The sequence below is a fragment of the Plectrocnemia conspersa genome, unplaced genomic scaffold, assembly GCF_051122295.1.
Source record: "Plectrocnemia conspersa isolate PC_06_02 unplaced genomic scaffold, ASM5112229v1 ptg000013l, whole genome shotgun sequence".
Taxonomy (NCBI): domain Eukaryota; kingdom Metazoa; phylum Arthropoda; class Insecta; order Trichoptera; family Polycentropodidae; genus Plectrocnemia; species Plectrocnemia conspersa.
Genome location: NW_028277177.1, coordinates 310206 through 328040, shown reverse-complemented (window position 1 = coordinate 328040; position 17835 = coordinate 310206). Strand labels below are relative to the sequence as shown.

The 17835-nt window shown below is 35.8% G+C and overlaps 1 protein-coding gene across 2 annotated transcripts; it reads right to left on the bottom strand.

Annotated features, from left to right (window-relative positions):
* Positions 1 to 4020: 4020 nt before the first annotated feature.
* On the bottom strand, positions 4021 to 7815 carry LOC148226827 (transcription factor A, mitochondrial-like). Of its 2 annotated transcripts, XR_015811903.1 has the most exons (6): positions 7665 to 7815; positions 6784 to 6991; positions 6568 to 6726; positions 6314 to 6507; positions 5881 to 6254; positions 4021 to 4187 (listed from the first exon to the last, which is right to left on the bottom strand). XR_015811903.1 is itself a non-coding variant. In XM_088201417.1 (5 exons), the coding sequence occupies exons 1-5, from the start codon at positions 7718 to 7720 to the stop codon at positions 6167 to 6169; spliced, it is 705 nt and encodes a 234-aa protein (XP_088057543.1). In that variant the 5' UTR covers positions 7721 to 7815; the 3' UTR covers positions 5751 to 6166. The 2 variants fall into 2 exon arrangements, 1 of the variants encoding a protein (XP_088057543.1); XM_088201417.1 differs by lacking the exon at positions 4021 to 4187 and having other exon boundaries at positions 5751 to 6254.
* Between the last annotated feature and the right edge of the window lie 10020 nt (positions 7816 to 17835).

Here is a 17835-nt window from a genome sequence, read left to right as displayed (position 1 = left end):
ATTAGATAACGTCCCCAACAAGGCTCTGACATATTCTCCCAAGAAAACAATCGTCACAATAACCAACATCTTCAACGCAGCTTTGCGCAATCGGTACTACCCCCCAGCTTGGAAATCTGCTATTGTAGTAATCCTCCCAAAGCCCAACAAAGACCCAAAATTTCCTCAAAACTACCGCCCCATCAGCCTTCTATCCTCTATCAACAAACTGTTCGAGCGAGTGATCCACAGACGTCTCTCCACACTGACACGCGAGCTGAAAGTTCTTCCGGACGAACAGCACGGGTTCAGAGAAAACCACAACACATTACACCAACTCTTGCGCGTAACCGACACCATAGCGAACAATTTCAACCACAAATCTTCCACAGTAGCCGTATTTTTTGACATATCCCAAGCCTTTGACAGGGTATGGCATGAAGGCCTCTTGTACAAACTCCACACATTTAACTTCCCCACTAGCATTATCCAGCTGATAGCTTCATTTTTAGATAGCCGCACATTTCAAGTGCGATTCGAGGGCTGCCTCTCGGCACCCAGACAAATCAAAGCAGGAGTACCTCAAGGCTCCATAATCTCGCCGCTACTGTTCAATATCTTCACGTCCGACGTCCCCAAGCCATCCAACCGTCACACCATACTTGCACTCTACGCGGACGACACTGCGCTTCTAAGCTCGTCCAAATCTATTCCTCTTGCCATTTCGCGTGCTCAGAAAGAAATAGACAAATTAGAATTATGGTAAGCCAAATGGCGCTTTAAAATTAATCCAGACAAAAGCCAAGGACTAATATTCACAAAAAAAAGTTGTACAAACCCACCCAGACTTAAAATTAGAAACACCCCAATTCCTTGGTCAACCCAAGTCAAATACCTCGGCCTCACCCTAGACAAAAAATTGACCTGGGGGCCCCACATAGCTAACACGGCAAGAAAAGCTACAGCCGCCTACGGAGCCCTATACCCACTCATAGGAAGACGTAGCGTCCTCAACCTAAAAAACAAACTATTGCTTTACAAAGCCATCATCAGACCCACTTTAACATACGCCTCCCCTATATGGGGTACAGCAGCCCTAACTCACATAAAAAAGATGCAAGTATGCCAAAACAAGATTTTACGCACAAGTGTAAAAGCGCCATGGTTCGTAAGGAACGAACAAATACATAACGACACAAACACGCCATACCTCTTTGACCACATTCTCAAACTAGATCAACAGTTCTACAGGCACATCCCTAAGATAGACAACAATTCCATTAAACACCTAGCGGACCTAGATCCAAACACCATCCCCCACAAACACAAACGCCCACAAGGTATCCTAACCCGCCAACTACCAACCACCTCCCCTCCCATTACCGCAAACCCAGCCCAACCCATATCTAAACAACAGATAAAACACAGATAATATATACATTATCTTTTCAGACAGACAAAGGTGTAAAAGGATCAACATCCACGGTACACCAAAAACGTCATGATCAAGGATCAAGGAGCGGGACAATCACTTTCACTTTATGCTGCGTCACGGACGGTCGTCTCGGGGTCCCCATAAATAGATCAATGTGCATTGCCAGCGTATTAGGGAGCTGGGTGGTGACAGGCTTGAATGGACGCATTGGTTCTAACGGGCATTAGAAGAGATTGCGATCGTGATTCTTGACAACATTTTGGCAGCCAAAATTGCAATTCCTCGATATTAGTTAAATTGTCAATATGATCACACGCTGAAGTACGCCCTTTAATAGTGTGGGAAAGCAGGGGACCCCTCTTGAGGCTAAAACCCAAATCCTTGAGAATAGTAATCTTTCGGGCGGCCGTCTGAGGTAGCAGCGCAAGGAACGACCTAACACAAACAAAGCATAGCAGAGTAACGCAAGCAGGGCCAAAGCCGAGGGCCGAGGCTACGACAAAGGCAGTATATACACCCCTCTTGGATCTTAGGAGGTAGTGCTGTTACTGGGTTGGTACGCAATGCGCGCAGGTCAGTCAACGAGAGCACTAAAGAATCGGCCCTAACGCTCGGGAGAAATACTAATGCAACTCCAATAAAATATTTAGCACTATGGGGGGTGAGGATCCCGCTCGTCATCAAAAGCAGGGTACCCGCCCATAAGGGCTGGACTCGTAACGGCAATGGCGCACGCAATGGATAGCACGTACAGTACGAACTCCTTTCGAGGAGCATTGATTCTCGGGGGGTAGACAGCAGAGGCAATGTTAGCATCCCTGTTGAAGTTGCTTGAGCTTTTCGAGACGCACGGGCGTTCCTGGCTCCCAATCATATATACTCGGAGTTTCAAGTTACAGTTACCAAAAAACCATCTGCAAAAACACTCCTAAAATGAAGGCGTTGGAACATAAGAATGGATAATAACCAAATATTTTCATATAAAAATATCTAAATAGGTTTTTCTATTAAGAGGGAGTATACAGTTGCTCGAGGATTCCAAATTCTAGAAAGCTACGAATTAAAGCGTCATTAAGAACACAGATATCTGACAGATCGTCCAAGTGAAACGCATTTCTCATAACAAAGCGGAGCATCTTAAAAGATTTTTCGCAGATGTTGTTCACGTGTAGAGTGAACCTCCACTTGTTCTCAAGTGATTTTGAGATTAATCGTAAAAGGTTTTGAAGTAGAATTATGTATGGACGTTACTTACACAATTATATTTTATTCTGTTTAAGTAGTACACAAGTAAAGGAACCTCGAATTTTTATTTAACTATAAATAACCTTAATAAAATATTGCTGCCTGCGGAAGAAGGTAGTCTATTTATTTATTTACCGGTGACCGGTGGTGCCTCGCTTGCCAATCACTCATTTATATCATTCATCCATCATGTAACTACTAATAAACAGTATAAACTTTAATAAAATACTACTGAAGCGGCTCAATCTGTGTGTCATTTGCACTCGTCATTATCCGTCCGCTAAAAGAAGAGATATTTACATATTTGCTAAAGCATTTTTTTTTAATGTAGTATTTTATTGATGATTAACGGTTGTTTACGTTGTAAAAGGGCGGACGCGAGACGACGCGTCCGAACGCTCGGAAGATTGCCAGTGTAGAAAAACCGTCACGCAGTGCTACTCAAGTGCCGACCAGTTTTGGCCATAACAAATCTAGGCTCACACAAGGTAAATCATAGATATAAAAAAAGAATAAAAAAACAAACGTAATGAACTATATTAAATATAGTTACGAAACATTATCGATAACCACTGGAAAGTCTTTAAGCAAATGGAAGAAATGTTGTACATAAATATCCACTTAAAAATAAATAAAATATAAAGTAGCGAAACGCCAATAGAATATAACAACAGAACGAGAAAAAACGCGTTTATGCTTTCAACTGTTCCGAAAAAAGTGACCACCGCCAGATGAGTGTGTTACAGTCAAATTTAAACTATGGTTATCACAGTTTATGAATAAAATAAATTATATTGTTTGAATATGGATTATTACCAAATTCATTTCGGCGTCAATCTTGCGACCGAGGGCTCTACGCTACGGTCTTGAAAATAATATTATGCATTTATGCGCGCAAACATATTAACAGTATCAATAATTTCGAAGCAATTTGCACTAGAACCGTTGGCCCGTATTTTAACAAAAAAATGAGTTGAAAAATTACCGCCGAGAAACTATGAAGCACATGCTGCCAGATTTACACAATTTAAGATTTATCGTTACGGCTTTAAAAATAAAATATTAATAAACGAAAATAAAGATTATATTTCTGCTCCAAAGCATCTACTTTCTCCATTCCTCGATGGTATATAACCTAGAATGCTACCACACTTCGATAGCCTTTTGTCATCACTTGGCCGCAGAACTGCTGTTTCGATTCCCGCTTAGAATATACGAGAGTTTATATCGATCGAAGCTAGACCCTTAGAAAAGCAGCTGTATTCACTTTGACCGTCCGATCTAGTCCACCTAAAGCAGTCATAATCTGTAGTTATTTAAATATACTCATCACTTCCTTTAAGATGTTAATAAAACAAAAATGGTTTTGAAAATGTTTTTAATGAATACATACATTTTTTATTTAAAAAACTGAATGTTAATCCGTTTTATTCTGTTCCATTCTCGTTATCCAAGTCCAAGTTGACGATGTCGTCGAATAGCTGCCACCAATCAGGTTGGAAGATGCCGATCATTATTAGTTTAAACGCTAGAAATTATTACAGAAAGTCGTTAAATTTGGTAATGATATTAGTAAAAAATAATTATTAAAAGCTTTTGGCTACTTTTAACTCCTTAATTACGATACTCGGTCAAACATTACTAAAAAGTAATACTTAAGTACAAATATCTTGATACGGAAACCTCTTAAAGAAATATTTAAATATAAATAAAAACAACTCTAAATGAAACAAAATTTGTTACTATGGAGTTGTTTATATTTAAAAATTATACATCGTAGTATTTGTGTTAAAATGCATACACATTTAAAATGAAGCTGTTAAAAAACTATATTATTTATGCAGTTACAATTGGAACAGTCAGTAAGGTGCTTTTTTAGTATTGCTTTAATGCGATTGATTTCACGTAATGCACGGGGTTGTCCAAATATTTCATTTAAGATTGGAGAGTACATATAAAGATTTTCACTGTAAATATCATATTTAGCTTTACACAATAACTTGAAAATCTCATAAATAAAAAAAAGCTTATTCAGATCTTTTGGCAATAACTAGCATATTTCGATTTTTAGTTGCTCTGCATATTTGATTTGATTCTTTTAAGAAAGCGAAATGATTTTTTTACAAGAATTAAATATTGGTTCAATTACATTTAGTCGCTAGAATATCACAGGCAATTAAATTCATCTTCATTTAATTTTTCTTAATCCTCGCTGTATTCCTAATCAATTATATATGGTTTGTGTACTGAAATAAACAGGAATTTTTTCGCTCGGTGGTTTTGTGATATAAAAACTCGATAAAAATTAAATCATATCAGAAGCGGTCGGTCCATTTTTTAAAATAATTAATGATGCACCAAAGAACATCAATACTCGTTAGAATTAAGTTTGTTGATGCTGTTTAATTCTTGCTCTATTAATTTTATTTATATAAATAAAATACTCAGTCGATTATGATTTTAGGGGAAAGAATGGATTAATTTTTGATAAAGACTTTTTAAACATCGAGTTAACTGCAAGAACACAATTTGTTCGCCCGATTGACTTGCCAGAAAATATAAGGTCACACACACGTTTACTGCCAAATGAAAACTGAACAACTAACATTGGCAACGAAGTTCGTCAGAAATTTCAAGGTACAAATTTAATACTTTTTATTCTAAATATGACAAAAAATATTCACTAAATGCATCTATTTTATGGTTGCAAGAATATTTTTTTGAAAAAATAAAGAGTGCAGGTATCAGATCTTTAGGTTATTCACTCCGAATTTGGATGGTATCTGTTTCTAATGTCGCTATGGCCCAAGCCGAGTGAGAAACTTCCGCACGTTCTTTCTTGTACTGTTGGCTTCTGTACTGCGCGGACGTGTCGGTATAAAGTTGCATAGAAGTAGAACTATTTTAAACGTTATATTTAATGGTGTCAACCCATTGTTTAAAATCAGAAAAGTCATGTAATTTTTGTTAAAAATTTGATTTACATGGTTTTAAAATTTCTTCCTCTTTGTATAAATTTAAAATATCTTTGTATAAAATGAAAAAATTGGAAGGGAACAATTTGTTAATTTTAACATGCAAAAACACAAGGTTAGAAAACAAACTATTTATTTATAAGGTCTTGATACACTCGACAAAAATATCAAAAATAGCAAAGGTAGTCATAAATGTATATTATGTTAAGTTGAAGAAACTCTTTAATCTAGTGAAAATCTTCTTACTGGACTCTTTGGGCTTTTCGTCGGCAGTTTCGATTTTTTTATCACAAGAATTCTCAGTGGAGGTATTATTAATATTTACATTTAGGTCACCCGTGGCCTGACTCCGCTCGGCGTTGACTTCTGATTTGGTACTTTTTAATATGAGATTTTTTCGCTTCGCATTCTTATCTACAGGCGTCGCGCTAATATTACTTTCCTTATAAGTATCGCTTAAATCAGCATCAATATTTACACTTTGAGACTCAGTATCTACAAATGTTCGCTCAGAGCCAGGACACCAAAATTCCTATGCGCTTTTGGGAGCTTTCTTAACGACAGGCGCAATGTCGATTCCTCTCTTTATCATCTGTTGCTGCCAGAGGGCGAAGTCTTCGCTGCAATCGAACAAAGATTATAATCGTTTCGGAACATAATGTGCATTTAAAGTACGTACAGATATTTTTTCATCAATTGTTCCGCTTTGACCTTCCACTCGTTCTTTTGCTCTTCGGCTAGTTTGCTCCATTTCTCTTTCATGTAGTCCTGGAATTTGATTATACCCAGTTCCCCTATTTTGTCCCTTTCGGTTTGACAAAACAGGAAATAAGACGACACCGGTCGTTTCGGTTTGCCTAATTCTTTCAAGTCCTGAAATTACGATCGAAAATCATTTAAATTTCTACACTCTGACGAAACTCGTTCACTTACTTTTTTTAATTTTCTCTTCCCTTTCGCGGCGAGCATCTTTTCTTGTAACTCTTGAATGTTGGCTTTGTCTTTGATGGTGAGCGATAAACAGTACGCCTCCATCGTCTTTTTGTACTGGATCATTTCCTTTTCGTACTCTTTGAACAGCTTGCTCTTAATCTAAACGAAAAGATGCCTTATACGATGCTTTATTTTTTGTACGAGCGTTGGATATACCTCAAAGTCGAGCTGTTCCCAGTGTTTGGCTGCCAATTTTGTAATCGTGACGACATTGGCAGATGGATTCTTTTCAACTAGCATCGGTCTCATTTGAGTCGTGAATCTTACGTAGGCGTTGAGGGGTTTCTTAGGTTTGTTCAAGCCTAAGATCTCTTCGGCCGATTTTGAGTAGTTAGAAGACTGGCTCCAAATCCACGGATAGACTCTAAGCGTTGAAAACATTCGTTAATAATCAAATTGAACAATATCAGGTTGGCCCATTAGTCTTTGCGTGTTTTTCCTTACGTTTGTTTCATAAATTAACAATAATTTCACTATTCTTTCGGTGTTTGTTAACCATAGTCGATATTTTCAATCCTAAATCAACAATGGTAGCGGATATAAAATAATGAGACAATAAATTTAGAAAGTGGCAAACGTAGAACATTGTTAGTGAGGATATCAATGCTGCCATCAAATATACAGAAGCGAGCGCAAAAGTTGAACGTGTCAATTTTCAGATACGGGTATCTCATAAATTGTCTCAATTAATAATTCTAGAACAAAAAGATTTAATTTGAAGTCAAATTGTAAAAGACAATGTTATACGTCTGGGCACAATTTATTATGAGTTATTGGATAATAGCCAGACTCGGACGATCAAGGAAGGAGACCTAGCCTAAGCTGGGTAATATCCGGTCGCCCAAAAGATTTTCTTGTAGGAAAAAACTATTTTTTATATATAATTTAGTAAAAGTTTTTACTCTAATAACGCAAAGACTGGAACATCCTGATATACTGCAAAAAATGTTAAACTATTTTCAAAGCTTTTGTGCAACAAAAACATAAGATTGAGGTTATGTGAAAGTTATGGCGTCGGTAACCTATACTATACTAACTTGAGGATGGTCGAGGGATTGCTCCGGAAAACCGAAACAACCGAAGCTAAAGCCATTTTTTGCTATTAGTCTACCTCCAGGTCGTGAACTTGCCGATTACGAAAACAAACTGAATTTGGCAGCTTCGAGCGGGCGCACGCTCAGCCGCAGTGTTGCCAGTGCTCAAAATGGACGCAGTTATTTAAAACCCCTATTTTTGTCTCTTATCTGTTAAGGGATCTGATTTTTTTTAAATATAGCACGTATATAAAAAACAAACTAACCGATACAAAAATTTATTACATTGTGTAAATTTATATTTTCTATTTGAATATATATTATTTTTCTCTTTTAAAAAATATATTATTAAGTTGATTTAGGTAAAAATTATATATTATATTTACGTTCAAACAATTGGCATTCCGGTTGTGCAAATTTGTGCAAAAAATTATTATAACTGTCGAGAGACCGAACTATTTTTAATCGAGCATAGGACAAAACCATGCTATACCTTTTTGTCATTGTTTATGCACGTACACAAACGCATTTTCTATGCGTACCTAATGACGTCAACCACGCGCGGCTTCTCAAACGTTCGCAATAAGACACATGTGATAAACAAAACATGATACACGTGTAATTTTATTACCAAAACAAAAGTTACCCGTACGTTTTCGTCCAATAGGAAGATCTTCGGAGCCAAAACTCTTCATGAATAAATTTTATATATGACTTTTGCGGTCTATGCAAATAAACGTTCTCCTGTCGTTAAATTACAGTTTTTTTTACTAAATCTACCGATAGGAGGCGTATAAAATACTTTCGACGGATTCGCCACTCAGAATATTTATACATTCATATATTATAGGCATTGAAAGCCATATTAGCAATAAGCTCCATAAATATCCTGAATGGCTACCGCCTTGTCGCCCTTATCATTTTGTCTCCTAGATCAACTCCGCCTTTTGTTCTATTATAAAAATGAATCACATTGTTTATGCCGCCTTCGCAATCTTTTTATTTTTGTTGCCTTCACCATCGCTATAAATATTGTTTAAATTAAAACTTGTTTATATTAAAATTAATTAACGAAGTAAAAATATTAAATATACTTGTTAAGTCGAAAAATAATTAAGAAGCGCATGTATATTCTGCGCTTCGACGTAACTTTTCAGACGACAAGCAAACAAATACTGACGCACAATTGAAACGCCATCTGACGTGTGTGTCAGAACAAGTCACAGCGTGAAGGACCTGTGCATCTCGCTCGCACGCGTACAAGCGAATCCGTGCAAGAGAAAAGGTGATATACTTACTCACTCATCTCTCTTGCGAAATTCTCTGACAAAACGGTATAACATGGGCGCGTGAAAGTTAAGCTGATTTAAGTACAAATTATATATTATATTTACGTTACAACAATTGACATTCCGCTCGTACAAATTCATTTAATAAAAATACACGAAGGATTTCTTGTGCCGCGGTCGTTTCGATTCGAAAATAAAACCAAATTTATCGATTTAAATTGAAAAGCTGCCTTTCTCTGGACTTCAGCGTTTCAACGCCATAATATTAGAGGTGCACACATTTTTTTTCATATACTTAATATAAACTGTTTTTTTACAATTATATGACGGTCAAACAGACGAATATCTAGAAGGGGGTAGCAGATATTTGTCCGGGAGGGGGAAGGGCAAATTTGGTGTAGAGATTTTTTTTAAATAAGTTCTACAGTTTGTCTGCACTGCAATTTTAGATTTAGATTTTTTTTATTAAACTGCTCGTATTATCGGTTAATTTATTTTGTAATAAACTTTCATTTACTTTAGCTTTATCATTCCAGTAGATTGTAGAGATACTGCAAAGCGCTAAAAAACTGTTTTTAAAAGTTTTCACCAGAAAGGTTTATAACTCTTGTCCAGCGTGTAATTTTAATGAATGTATTCAAAATTGTTTAACTGATAGTTTTTGACATTTTTGTAATATTATGTAGAAGGCGAGAAGCGCGTCCCTTTTATGAAGTTCGCAATTAGCAGCCCGTCCTTCCATTAAAAAAATATTAAATTTATAATATATTATACATTTAATGTGTGTTAAATGACAGCACGTGGGGTGGCAAATTAATGCAATGTATAGACTTATGCTTGCACTACACTCTCTGGAAGTTGTCCGAACCGAATAGCGGCCTCATTACCACAAATTTCATATGCCGTCCGGACGGCGGGCGTGAATGACGTATGCACGGCGGCTGCTGTCATGTACAGCTGGCATATTTGCGCGCAATCGAAAAATGTGCCAAATAATCGCAATTTTTAAATTGTCTTATTATTAAAATTACGCTACTGATAATTATAAAAGTTTGTGTGGGCACTCACTAATACAGTATCAGTGAAAACTTTTCGGTCGTAAATATTCAATTTACGCAAAATCTTTGTCGGCTTTTGCAAAATGTCATAAGGCATAAAAATGATACTTTAGAATACGAACACCACATCTTTAACTATCCTAGAATTTGTCGCCATCGATTCTAAATCAGAATTCGTTATGGTGTGACATTTATATAAACCTAAGGATATTCGAAACGATTTTTTAACAAAATCAAGTACCACTAATTATTTTTAAATTATTTAATTTTATATAAAAAAAATATAATAACGATATCTGTTAAAAGAATATACTATCAAAAATATAATTAATCCCTTTTGTTGCCCTAAAATATTCAAAGATGTCAGTAAGAGTCTGTTGAAGTCCCCAATAAGCATGCGGTATTATAACTTGACCATGTGACCACGATGTAGCGCTCGACGTGCGTGTTAACCATAGGACGCCTACGCGCATACTGAAATTGAACCGAGCTACTCGTTCTATCTCAGTTTGCGAAACACCATATCATTATCTCTCTCACTCTCGTCACTTAACAAGAGAGGGAAGTATCTCACCGCTCGCGCTCGAAAGAGCAGCTCCGACTTCGGTCCTTTTGCCGACAATGTTTGGAATCGCTCGAAGCTGGCCAAGTCGACTGAATTACCTCCACTTTACCTCCCACTCTCGGTAACCTCGTTCCGAGAGATTTTAAACCGAACTCGACCGAAGTAACCCACTATATTCTCCATCCTTGGCCAACCTTGGCCAACTTCCAGAGAGTGTAGTGCAGGCATTAGAGTTTTCAGTGCTTTAATTGTTGAAAAGTGTTTTGAAAAATCATGTTCAGATGAGTTTTTAAACAAATAATTGTCGATTCAACAGTCAATTGGCCTCTGAAATTGACAGTAAAATCAGTTTTAACATCTTGTGAGTTTCAAAAATAGGCATTCATTATTAGTGTTGTGATGAGTCTATTTTCGATCTAAAATAAAAATACAAGATTAAAGTTTTTTACATAACTGGCATCGAAATAAGCTCGCTGGAATTAAGATTTTCCCAAATCAACTATCATAAAATATATTTTGAATTTCTTTATAATATATAATATATTATATAACTTAAGAGAGATGTCTAAAACTGAGCTTTTTAATCATTGCAAGGACGTGGAACATATTTTAATAAAAAAATTATCTACTCAAGTAATGTTATAATAAACGTCTTAAAAAACAATATAATTCTAATAAGACATTTCAGATTTACTCTAAACTAAAACATTGCACGCGTATTGTGGATTTACATGCCGAACGTGACCCGGTTGTACGATGGGTCACGTAAACCGCCGAATCGACTTGTCTACTGCGGTTATCCTTGATGTTTCTCGTGGTTTATTGTTATTGCTATTACGGTATCGAAGACAGAGGCTTCGAATAGCAGATGATTGAATCTAGGCGATTAAATGTTGTTTTAATTTTTATGTGTGGCAACTTTTCAGCGCGCGCCGTTTCAATTTTACGTTTCGCAACTTCGATGTTTATTTTAATAATAATGACATCTATATAATTGGCTCCAAATTTAAACGGTGATTGTACGCGTATATATTATATTATAAACAATCGCGCAATATGCCCGCAAATTGCATTTTTTCGATCGTATTCGTGAATCAATGACATATTTGTATTAAAAAGCAATTTTAATTAATAATAAAGGTCACAGGAAACGGCGTTGAAACTGAATTTAAACAATGTACTTAAATATTTTTAATGGCGTTGCAAGGCAAAAGTAGAATTGTTTACAATTATATCATTTATTTTCAGGAAGAAAATTTGCATTATTTATTATCGTGCAAATATTTAAAGGATTTTATAAATTAAATAAAGTTTGATATTATCAAAATGCAAACAAATTTATTTGCAATATTGATTTTAATTGTTACGTGGCTTAACTTACTTTGTAGCCAAAATATACACCGAAAAATTGGTAACGCTTTATATTATAAATATATGTATAAATTACTACATATATAGAGAAATGTAGATATGACGGTGGTGATTGGAGAATCATCGCTGGCGTGTCAAGTTGTATTATTGTCAGATGTGATTTTGTGGAGCAGCTGGGATCTGTCTCGTGATGATGCTGGATGATTTACTGTTGTGTTTCGAGAACGGGGGGTGGGATTTTTCCAGTCAGTGGTTGCTTTTTATATATCCATTTCATTAGGATACATGCATTTTTCTGTTCCTATTTAACCCACATCAAAAGCAAATCGTGCCGTCACCGTCTCAATGGGAACGCTCGGTTATCTCACATTCATATTAGACTGTATCACACTAGAAACAAATATATTTAAGCTTATCTTTCTTTTTTGAAAGTGAAATCGCTGAATTGAATATTGAAACATTGCACGTATTTGCGCAACATAAGAAAGTGCTACTTCAGACCATATTTTATGTAGGGCGTATTCCCAAAATAGCATCTAAATATGCATTGATGCACCTAAAACGATCAGTGGGACAAAGGCGTAGTCAGAGATGCAAAAGTATCGGTTTCAAACACCCACGACAAATTCGAGCGTGGGAAAATCAGAGCGAAAGTTATGCACAAGTATAGAAAATACAAAAATGACCGCACGAAAGTCTATCGAGTCGTAAAAAGTATATTGATATATAATTATTAAGTATGTTTTTTTTTCATCTAGTTGTGCAAATGTTTGCCGATCGCTGCTGAATTTCTCAAGCGCATTTATGTAGCAATATCACTTTCACTCGTACAATAAACACTCTGGACCGCAAAGGGTTACGTTATTTAATAATAATACAGTTTTTACTGCCGTAATGGGTGGCAGTTCTGGCTGCGGAATAACAATTGCTCTAGTTCTAAAGTCATGTATCGATAATAAAATCCATCGCGTTGTATTATATAATATACGCTTTGTTGCTAATAAAATTTATAATATGAAATCGTATGGAGCTCAAGGAGTTATGATATTAATAAATACAACGTACATTCCTATGTAAGACTCGGATATTCTCTTGCAATATGCACAAGTGGCAGTTCTCAAAAGTATTATAGTAGATAGTCGTTCGTTACTAACGAGTGATCAGGGATTATTTGTAATTACAAATTTATTACAGAGAATTCTCCACAATAATATGTGAAAGCAACATTTGTAGTTTGTTGTCTTAAATACCCCAGGTACTGAGAGACATCATTAAGTACGGCAATTTGCGTTCTAAGACTTCCACTGTGTCAATGTGGAACGGACGTCATTCCATTGATGGCAATCAAGATCTTAAATATGAGCAAATCTTATCCTGCGATTAATCCGATCGTCGTGGAAAAAGGTTAAGAGACAATGGAGACGAATCGGCTAAATTTTGTCTTGCAGTTATATTGCGGTGATTATGATTATGCATAAACATTTAGCATTTACGAAAAACAAAGCATTGTTTGACACGCGTAGGATCCTGTGAAAAACCACCGACGCAGAAAATTGTCGCGAATCACAGATTAACGTTCAGAAAAAAACGCTATCGAAACGAGTTTAATTTGCATATTTAACAGTAATAATTTACTTCTCTAAATACATATATAATTTTATGAATTACAGTATAACAAACGTTCCCTTTACTGTTTGTTCTAAAAATCACGCACGTGTGTTACCGTAATGCAGCCGACCGGATACTTTTGATTATTTTGTGTTATTATTGTGGTTTCAATTATGGAATGTATTAATATACATATATATTTAATCAATTGTATTATAAATGATTTAGTAAAAATACAATTAGAAATGAATGAAGAATATAATTAAGAATTCAATCGATAAAATATTCTTCTTTAGGGGGCGTAGCCCTAGGGGTGGTTGACCTCGTGGCCAATGAGGCTCTTCGGTGAATCCTATTAGATTGTTTATTAAGTCATAATTACAATTTTGACTATGGACGATTACGGCGTGACGTTTCTCGCGATGAAGGTGTACGTGGCGCAGGTGGTGATGGCCATAGATGATGCTCAGGGTTCTTAGGCTGCGTGCGGCGAGTGTCAGGTGTGATCTTCAGATTTGTCGGTGAGGGCGCGTGGCTGCTGGTAGATCTTGGGTCTCTGGTCGTCTGCGTCGCTGGCTCTGCTGTCTGGTGACGTCTCTTGTCTCGTATCTCGGACCTTCTGCCTTGCGCCGTCTGCCTTCTCCTCGTCGGGGTCCGGACTTATATCCTTTAGCTGGCCAATCGAGATTGTGCATCGATCTCCTAGCTAATCGCTGCAGTGGTTTCTTAGAATTCGTGAAATCGGATGTGTATTTCCGAAAGCGAGCTTTTTGCTTGGCTCCAGACTTTCGAATTCTTCGGAAAGGGTTTGCATTGTGGTGATTGATTGCGTCCGTACAAAAGGGATTCTCTTAACGACGCGTGTTGTGTGTGATCAAAAGAAATTCTTCTTGTGCCATGATGTTTGTCTCATTGTTAATGAATGAACGTATTTGATTACGGTCATTAACAATGAGACAATCGCCCTTTTAAATGTGCCTATATGTGTGGTTGCCACACTTCTAATCTTTTTTTTACTCCTAATAAGTGATTTTTGTAGCTATTTTTTTCTCATTCTCTTAGTTAGTAAAAACAAGAGAAAAATAATAACACGTTGGATTAGAGTAACATTCAGGTTTTAGTAGTAAAATTATTTGAGCCACCATCCATTGGGTTTGAAAGTAGCCTGATTGCTGCGTCATAAATCTTATGGTTTTTATTGGTAGTTCCTTCATAATTCTTTCATTTATCAAGTCATATCCCGGTGTCTTTTTAGTGCACAGTTTATTAATACTAATAGATTGAATCTCTTTAATAGTGAAGTTCCTAATTGCCAAGTCAAGTTGAAGAGGTGAGTTAAGTAGCCCTCTGTTTGCTTTTCCATATCAGTTAAGTCATTGCACTGAGAGAATGGTTTATATGTTTCTTCTAGGTGTTCAGCAAATGCTTTAACTTTTTCCTTGTTTCCTCTAGTCTGAGTCTAGCCTATTTTCCGTTAAATAGTCTGAACCGTGGTTATAATTGTTGAAGCTTTTTAATTAAATTCATAACTTTTCATAAATAGTAATCTGTAGCTTCTGTTAAACTCTTTACATATTCTTGGATTGATTTCCCCCCCGTTTTTTTAGGGATTTCAGTTCTTTTAGTTTTGTTTTAATAAATTATATTGCCATTTTTTCCTTAAATTCATTTTCTTTCCAATTTTGCAACTTTACAACTTTTTTGAGCAGTTTAATTTTTTGTTAGATTCGTAATTTAGGGTTAAATATTTTTGTTAAAATACGCTTTGAAGTTTTTGACATAATATTACAGCTAATTTAATCATTTAACATCTGTCTGAACATTTCATTGTGCAGAATCTGTGCGTTGTGTTTTTTATTTATGATATAATTTAATGTGATTAGAAATGGAGAATAATCAGACAATAGGTAAAAATTCAAATTGAAAAATATGGAATTCTAGACTAAATTCAATTAAATCTAATTGATTATTGATTTCATGTTATTGATTTATTGGTCAAAGTATATACAAACCGAATTTTGGTCAATAGGAAGGCGCAAAAACAATTATCATTTCTCAGAAGGCAAAAATTCACGTCAAAAACAATAAAATCGTGTCGGCGCCGTCGCAGTGGGAACGTTCGGTAACGAACGTTCCCACTGCGACGGCGACGACACGATTTTATTGCTTTTGACGTGGATTTTTGACTTCTGTGAAGTGATAATTGTTTTTCGCGCCCTCCTATTGGTCAAAATTTGGTTTAGATGTTCTTCAATCGATACTCTTTATATGTACGCTAGATAACCGAACATTTCCACTGCGACGGCACGATTTTAAAGCTTTTGACGCTGATTTTTAACAGAGACGATATTTGTGGAAGAGAGCAGGTAGAGAGGTTTGACCCCCCTCCTCTAATTTAGTCAGAAAAATGCATATAATTTAATGAAATATCATGAATCTTATTAAAATCGAAATATAAAAAAAACGACCTCTGACTAGTAAACTTTTGCTCTCCCCCCTCCCAAGAAAACGCTGAAATAACGTCCCTGACGATAGATATACTTGTCGGCTTTTAGGGTGGAAGTATGTGATTGCGAACTCCACTAACGATGTTCGGCGTTGAAATCACTTCCGGGAGAAATTTCTGTGTATTTTTTGACAAGTATTTTTTGACAAAATAACTTTTTAAGATTAAGTGAGTTATGTTTAGTAAAAATATTTTTAGTTCTTGAGTTCTTTGCCCTAATCCGTTGGCGTTCCAAGTTGCGATATTTGTAATTTTGGTCATTAGCTAATTTTTGTGAATTGAAATAGAATTATTTAAGTGTTTTTATTAGATTATTTTATTCGTGTTAGATTTTTATTTTCTTTAGCATTATCATTCTAGTAGTAGGGGGGGGGGGATGGAAATTTTGTTTAGTGAAACTAAATTTGTTTTTTTTGTCTCAATATTTTTTTGTTCATTTTTAGTGGAGAAAAGATTTTCTTTTGGGGTTCTTTGTAAACGATGCAGCTTTTGTAAATAGCGCAATGGTTTTTATCGCAATTGGAGCATCTCACATATTTGTTATATACTTTTATTGGACAATCTTACGTTTTGTTATATACTTTTATTGGACAATCTTACACAGCGCCGGCCCGGTGCCGGGCAAATCCATCCGGCACGTGTGAAACCGGCCTTAATGCTTCGACTCGAGTTTCTTTATGTCCATATTTTGAGATTACTTTGACGTCAGTTGTTGCATGGATTCTCTCTTATTGATTAACTTGTGTTTTTTGTCCTTTAATACTTCCAGAATAGAGATGTATTTTTCTGAGCTATTCATTGAACCTTGATTTGCTCTCTATTTATTTGTCTGATTAAGATTTGATTTGTCTGATTTGTCCTTTTTCTATATTTTCAAATAAAGCTGTAACTGGCATGATATTTTGCAATCTGTCGACGAATATTGAAAGTGGTTTCATTATCATTGTTTTTAATATATTCGGGAGATTTTTTTCTTGTTTTTTTTTCAGACAGTACATACTTTGAATCAGTTGCTTATTAGTGCTCAGAGCAGTGGCGTAGCCTAGGAGAGGGCGGGCAGCCCCGGGCGGCACTTGCTTGGGGGCGGCATATTCGCGATGGGATCGTCTAGTGTGGCTCTTAATCCTGAATGCACTAAAACATACATAAATTCACGAATAACAAAAGCTTAATAATAACCAATTTATTATTTTAAAAAATGCTGATTTTATGACCCTGCAAAAAATGTATGGGGGGGGGGGCGGCAATTTTAAGGATCGCCCTGGGCGGCACATACCCTAGCTACGCCACTGGCTCAGAGCCAGTAGTAGTATTTGATAGTAGTTTTATTTTATTTATGGGGCTGGTGGGTTTTATTTTTCTTGAAGTTGATTTACATTTTTTTTACTGTATAATATACTTTATGATGTATTATAATGTTGTAAATTGACGCCGTCGAGATATGGGTTATTTTACATTGTCGATGGCATATTTGCATGGTTCCTTAGCTTTATAATCGCTTTCGGTTTTTGACATGATTGTATTTATATATTGTTTTATTGTCACAATTCAAGTCTTTGGTGGTTTAATGACTACACGATCACAAATTTCTCACTCGTGTTTACGAGTGAGAAATTTTCGTAATTATTTTTTATTGTATTTAGTATTGTAACTTAAATTTTATGATATATTATTATAACAACATATATCGATTTAGCGACGTAATATTTTATAAAAACAGCCTATTAGAGAATTTTCTTTTAGCTAAACCGCAATTTTAGAATATTCTGTTTAAAAC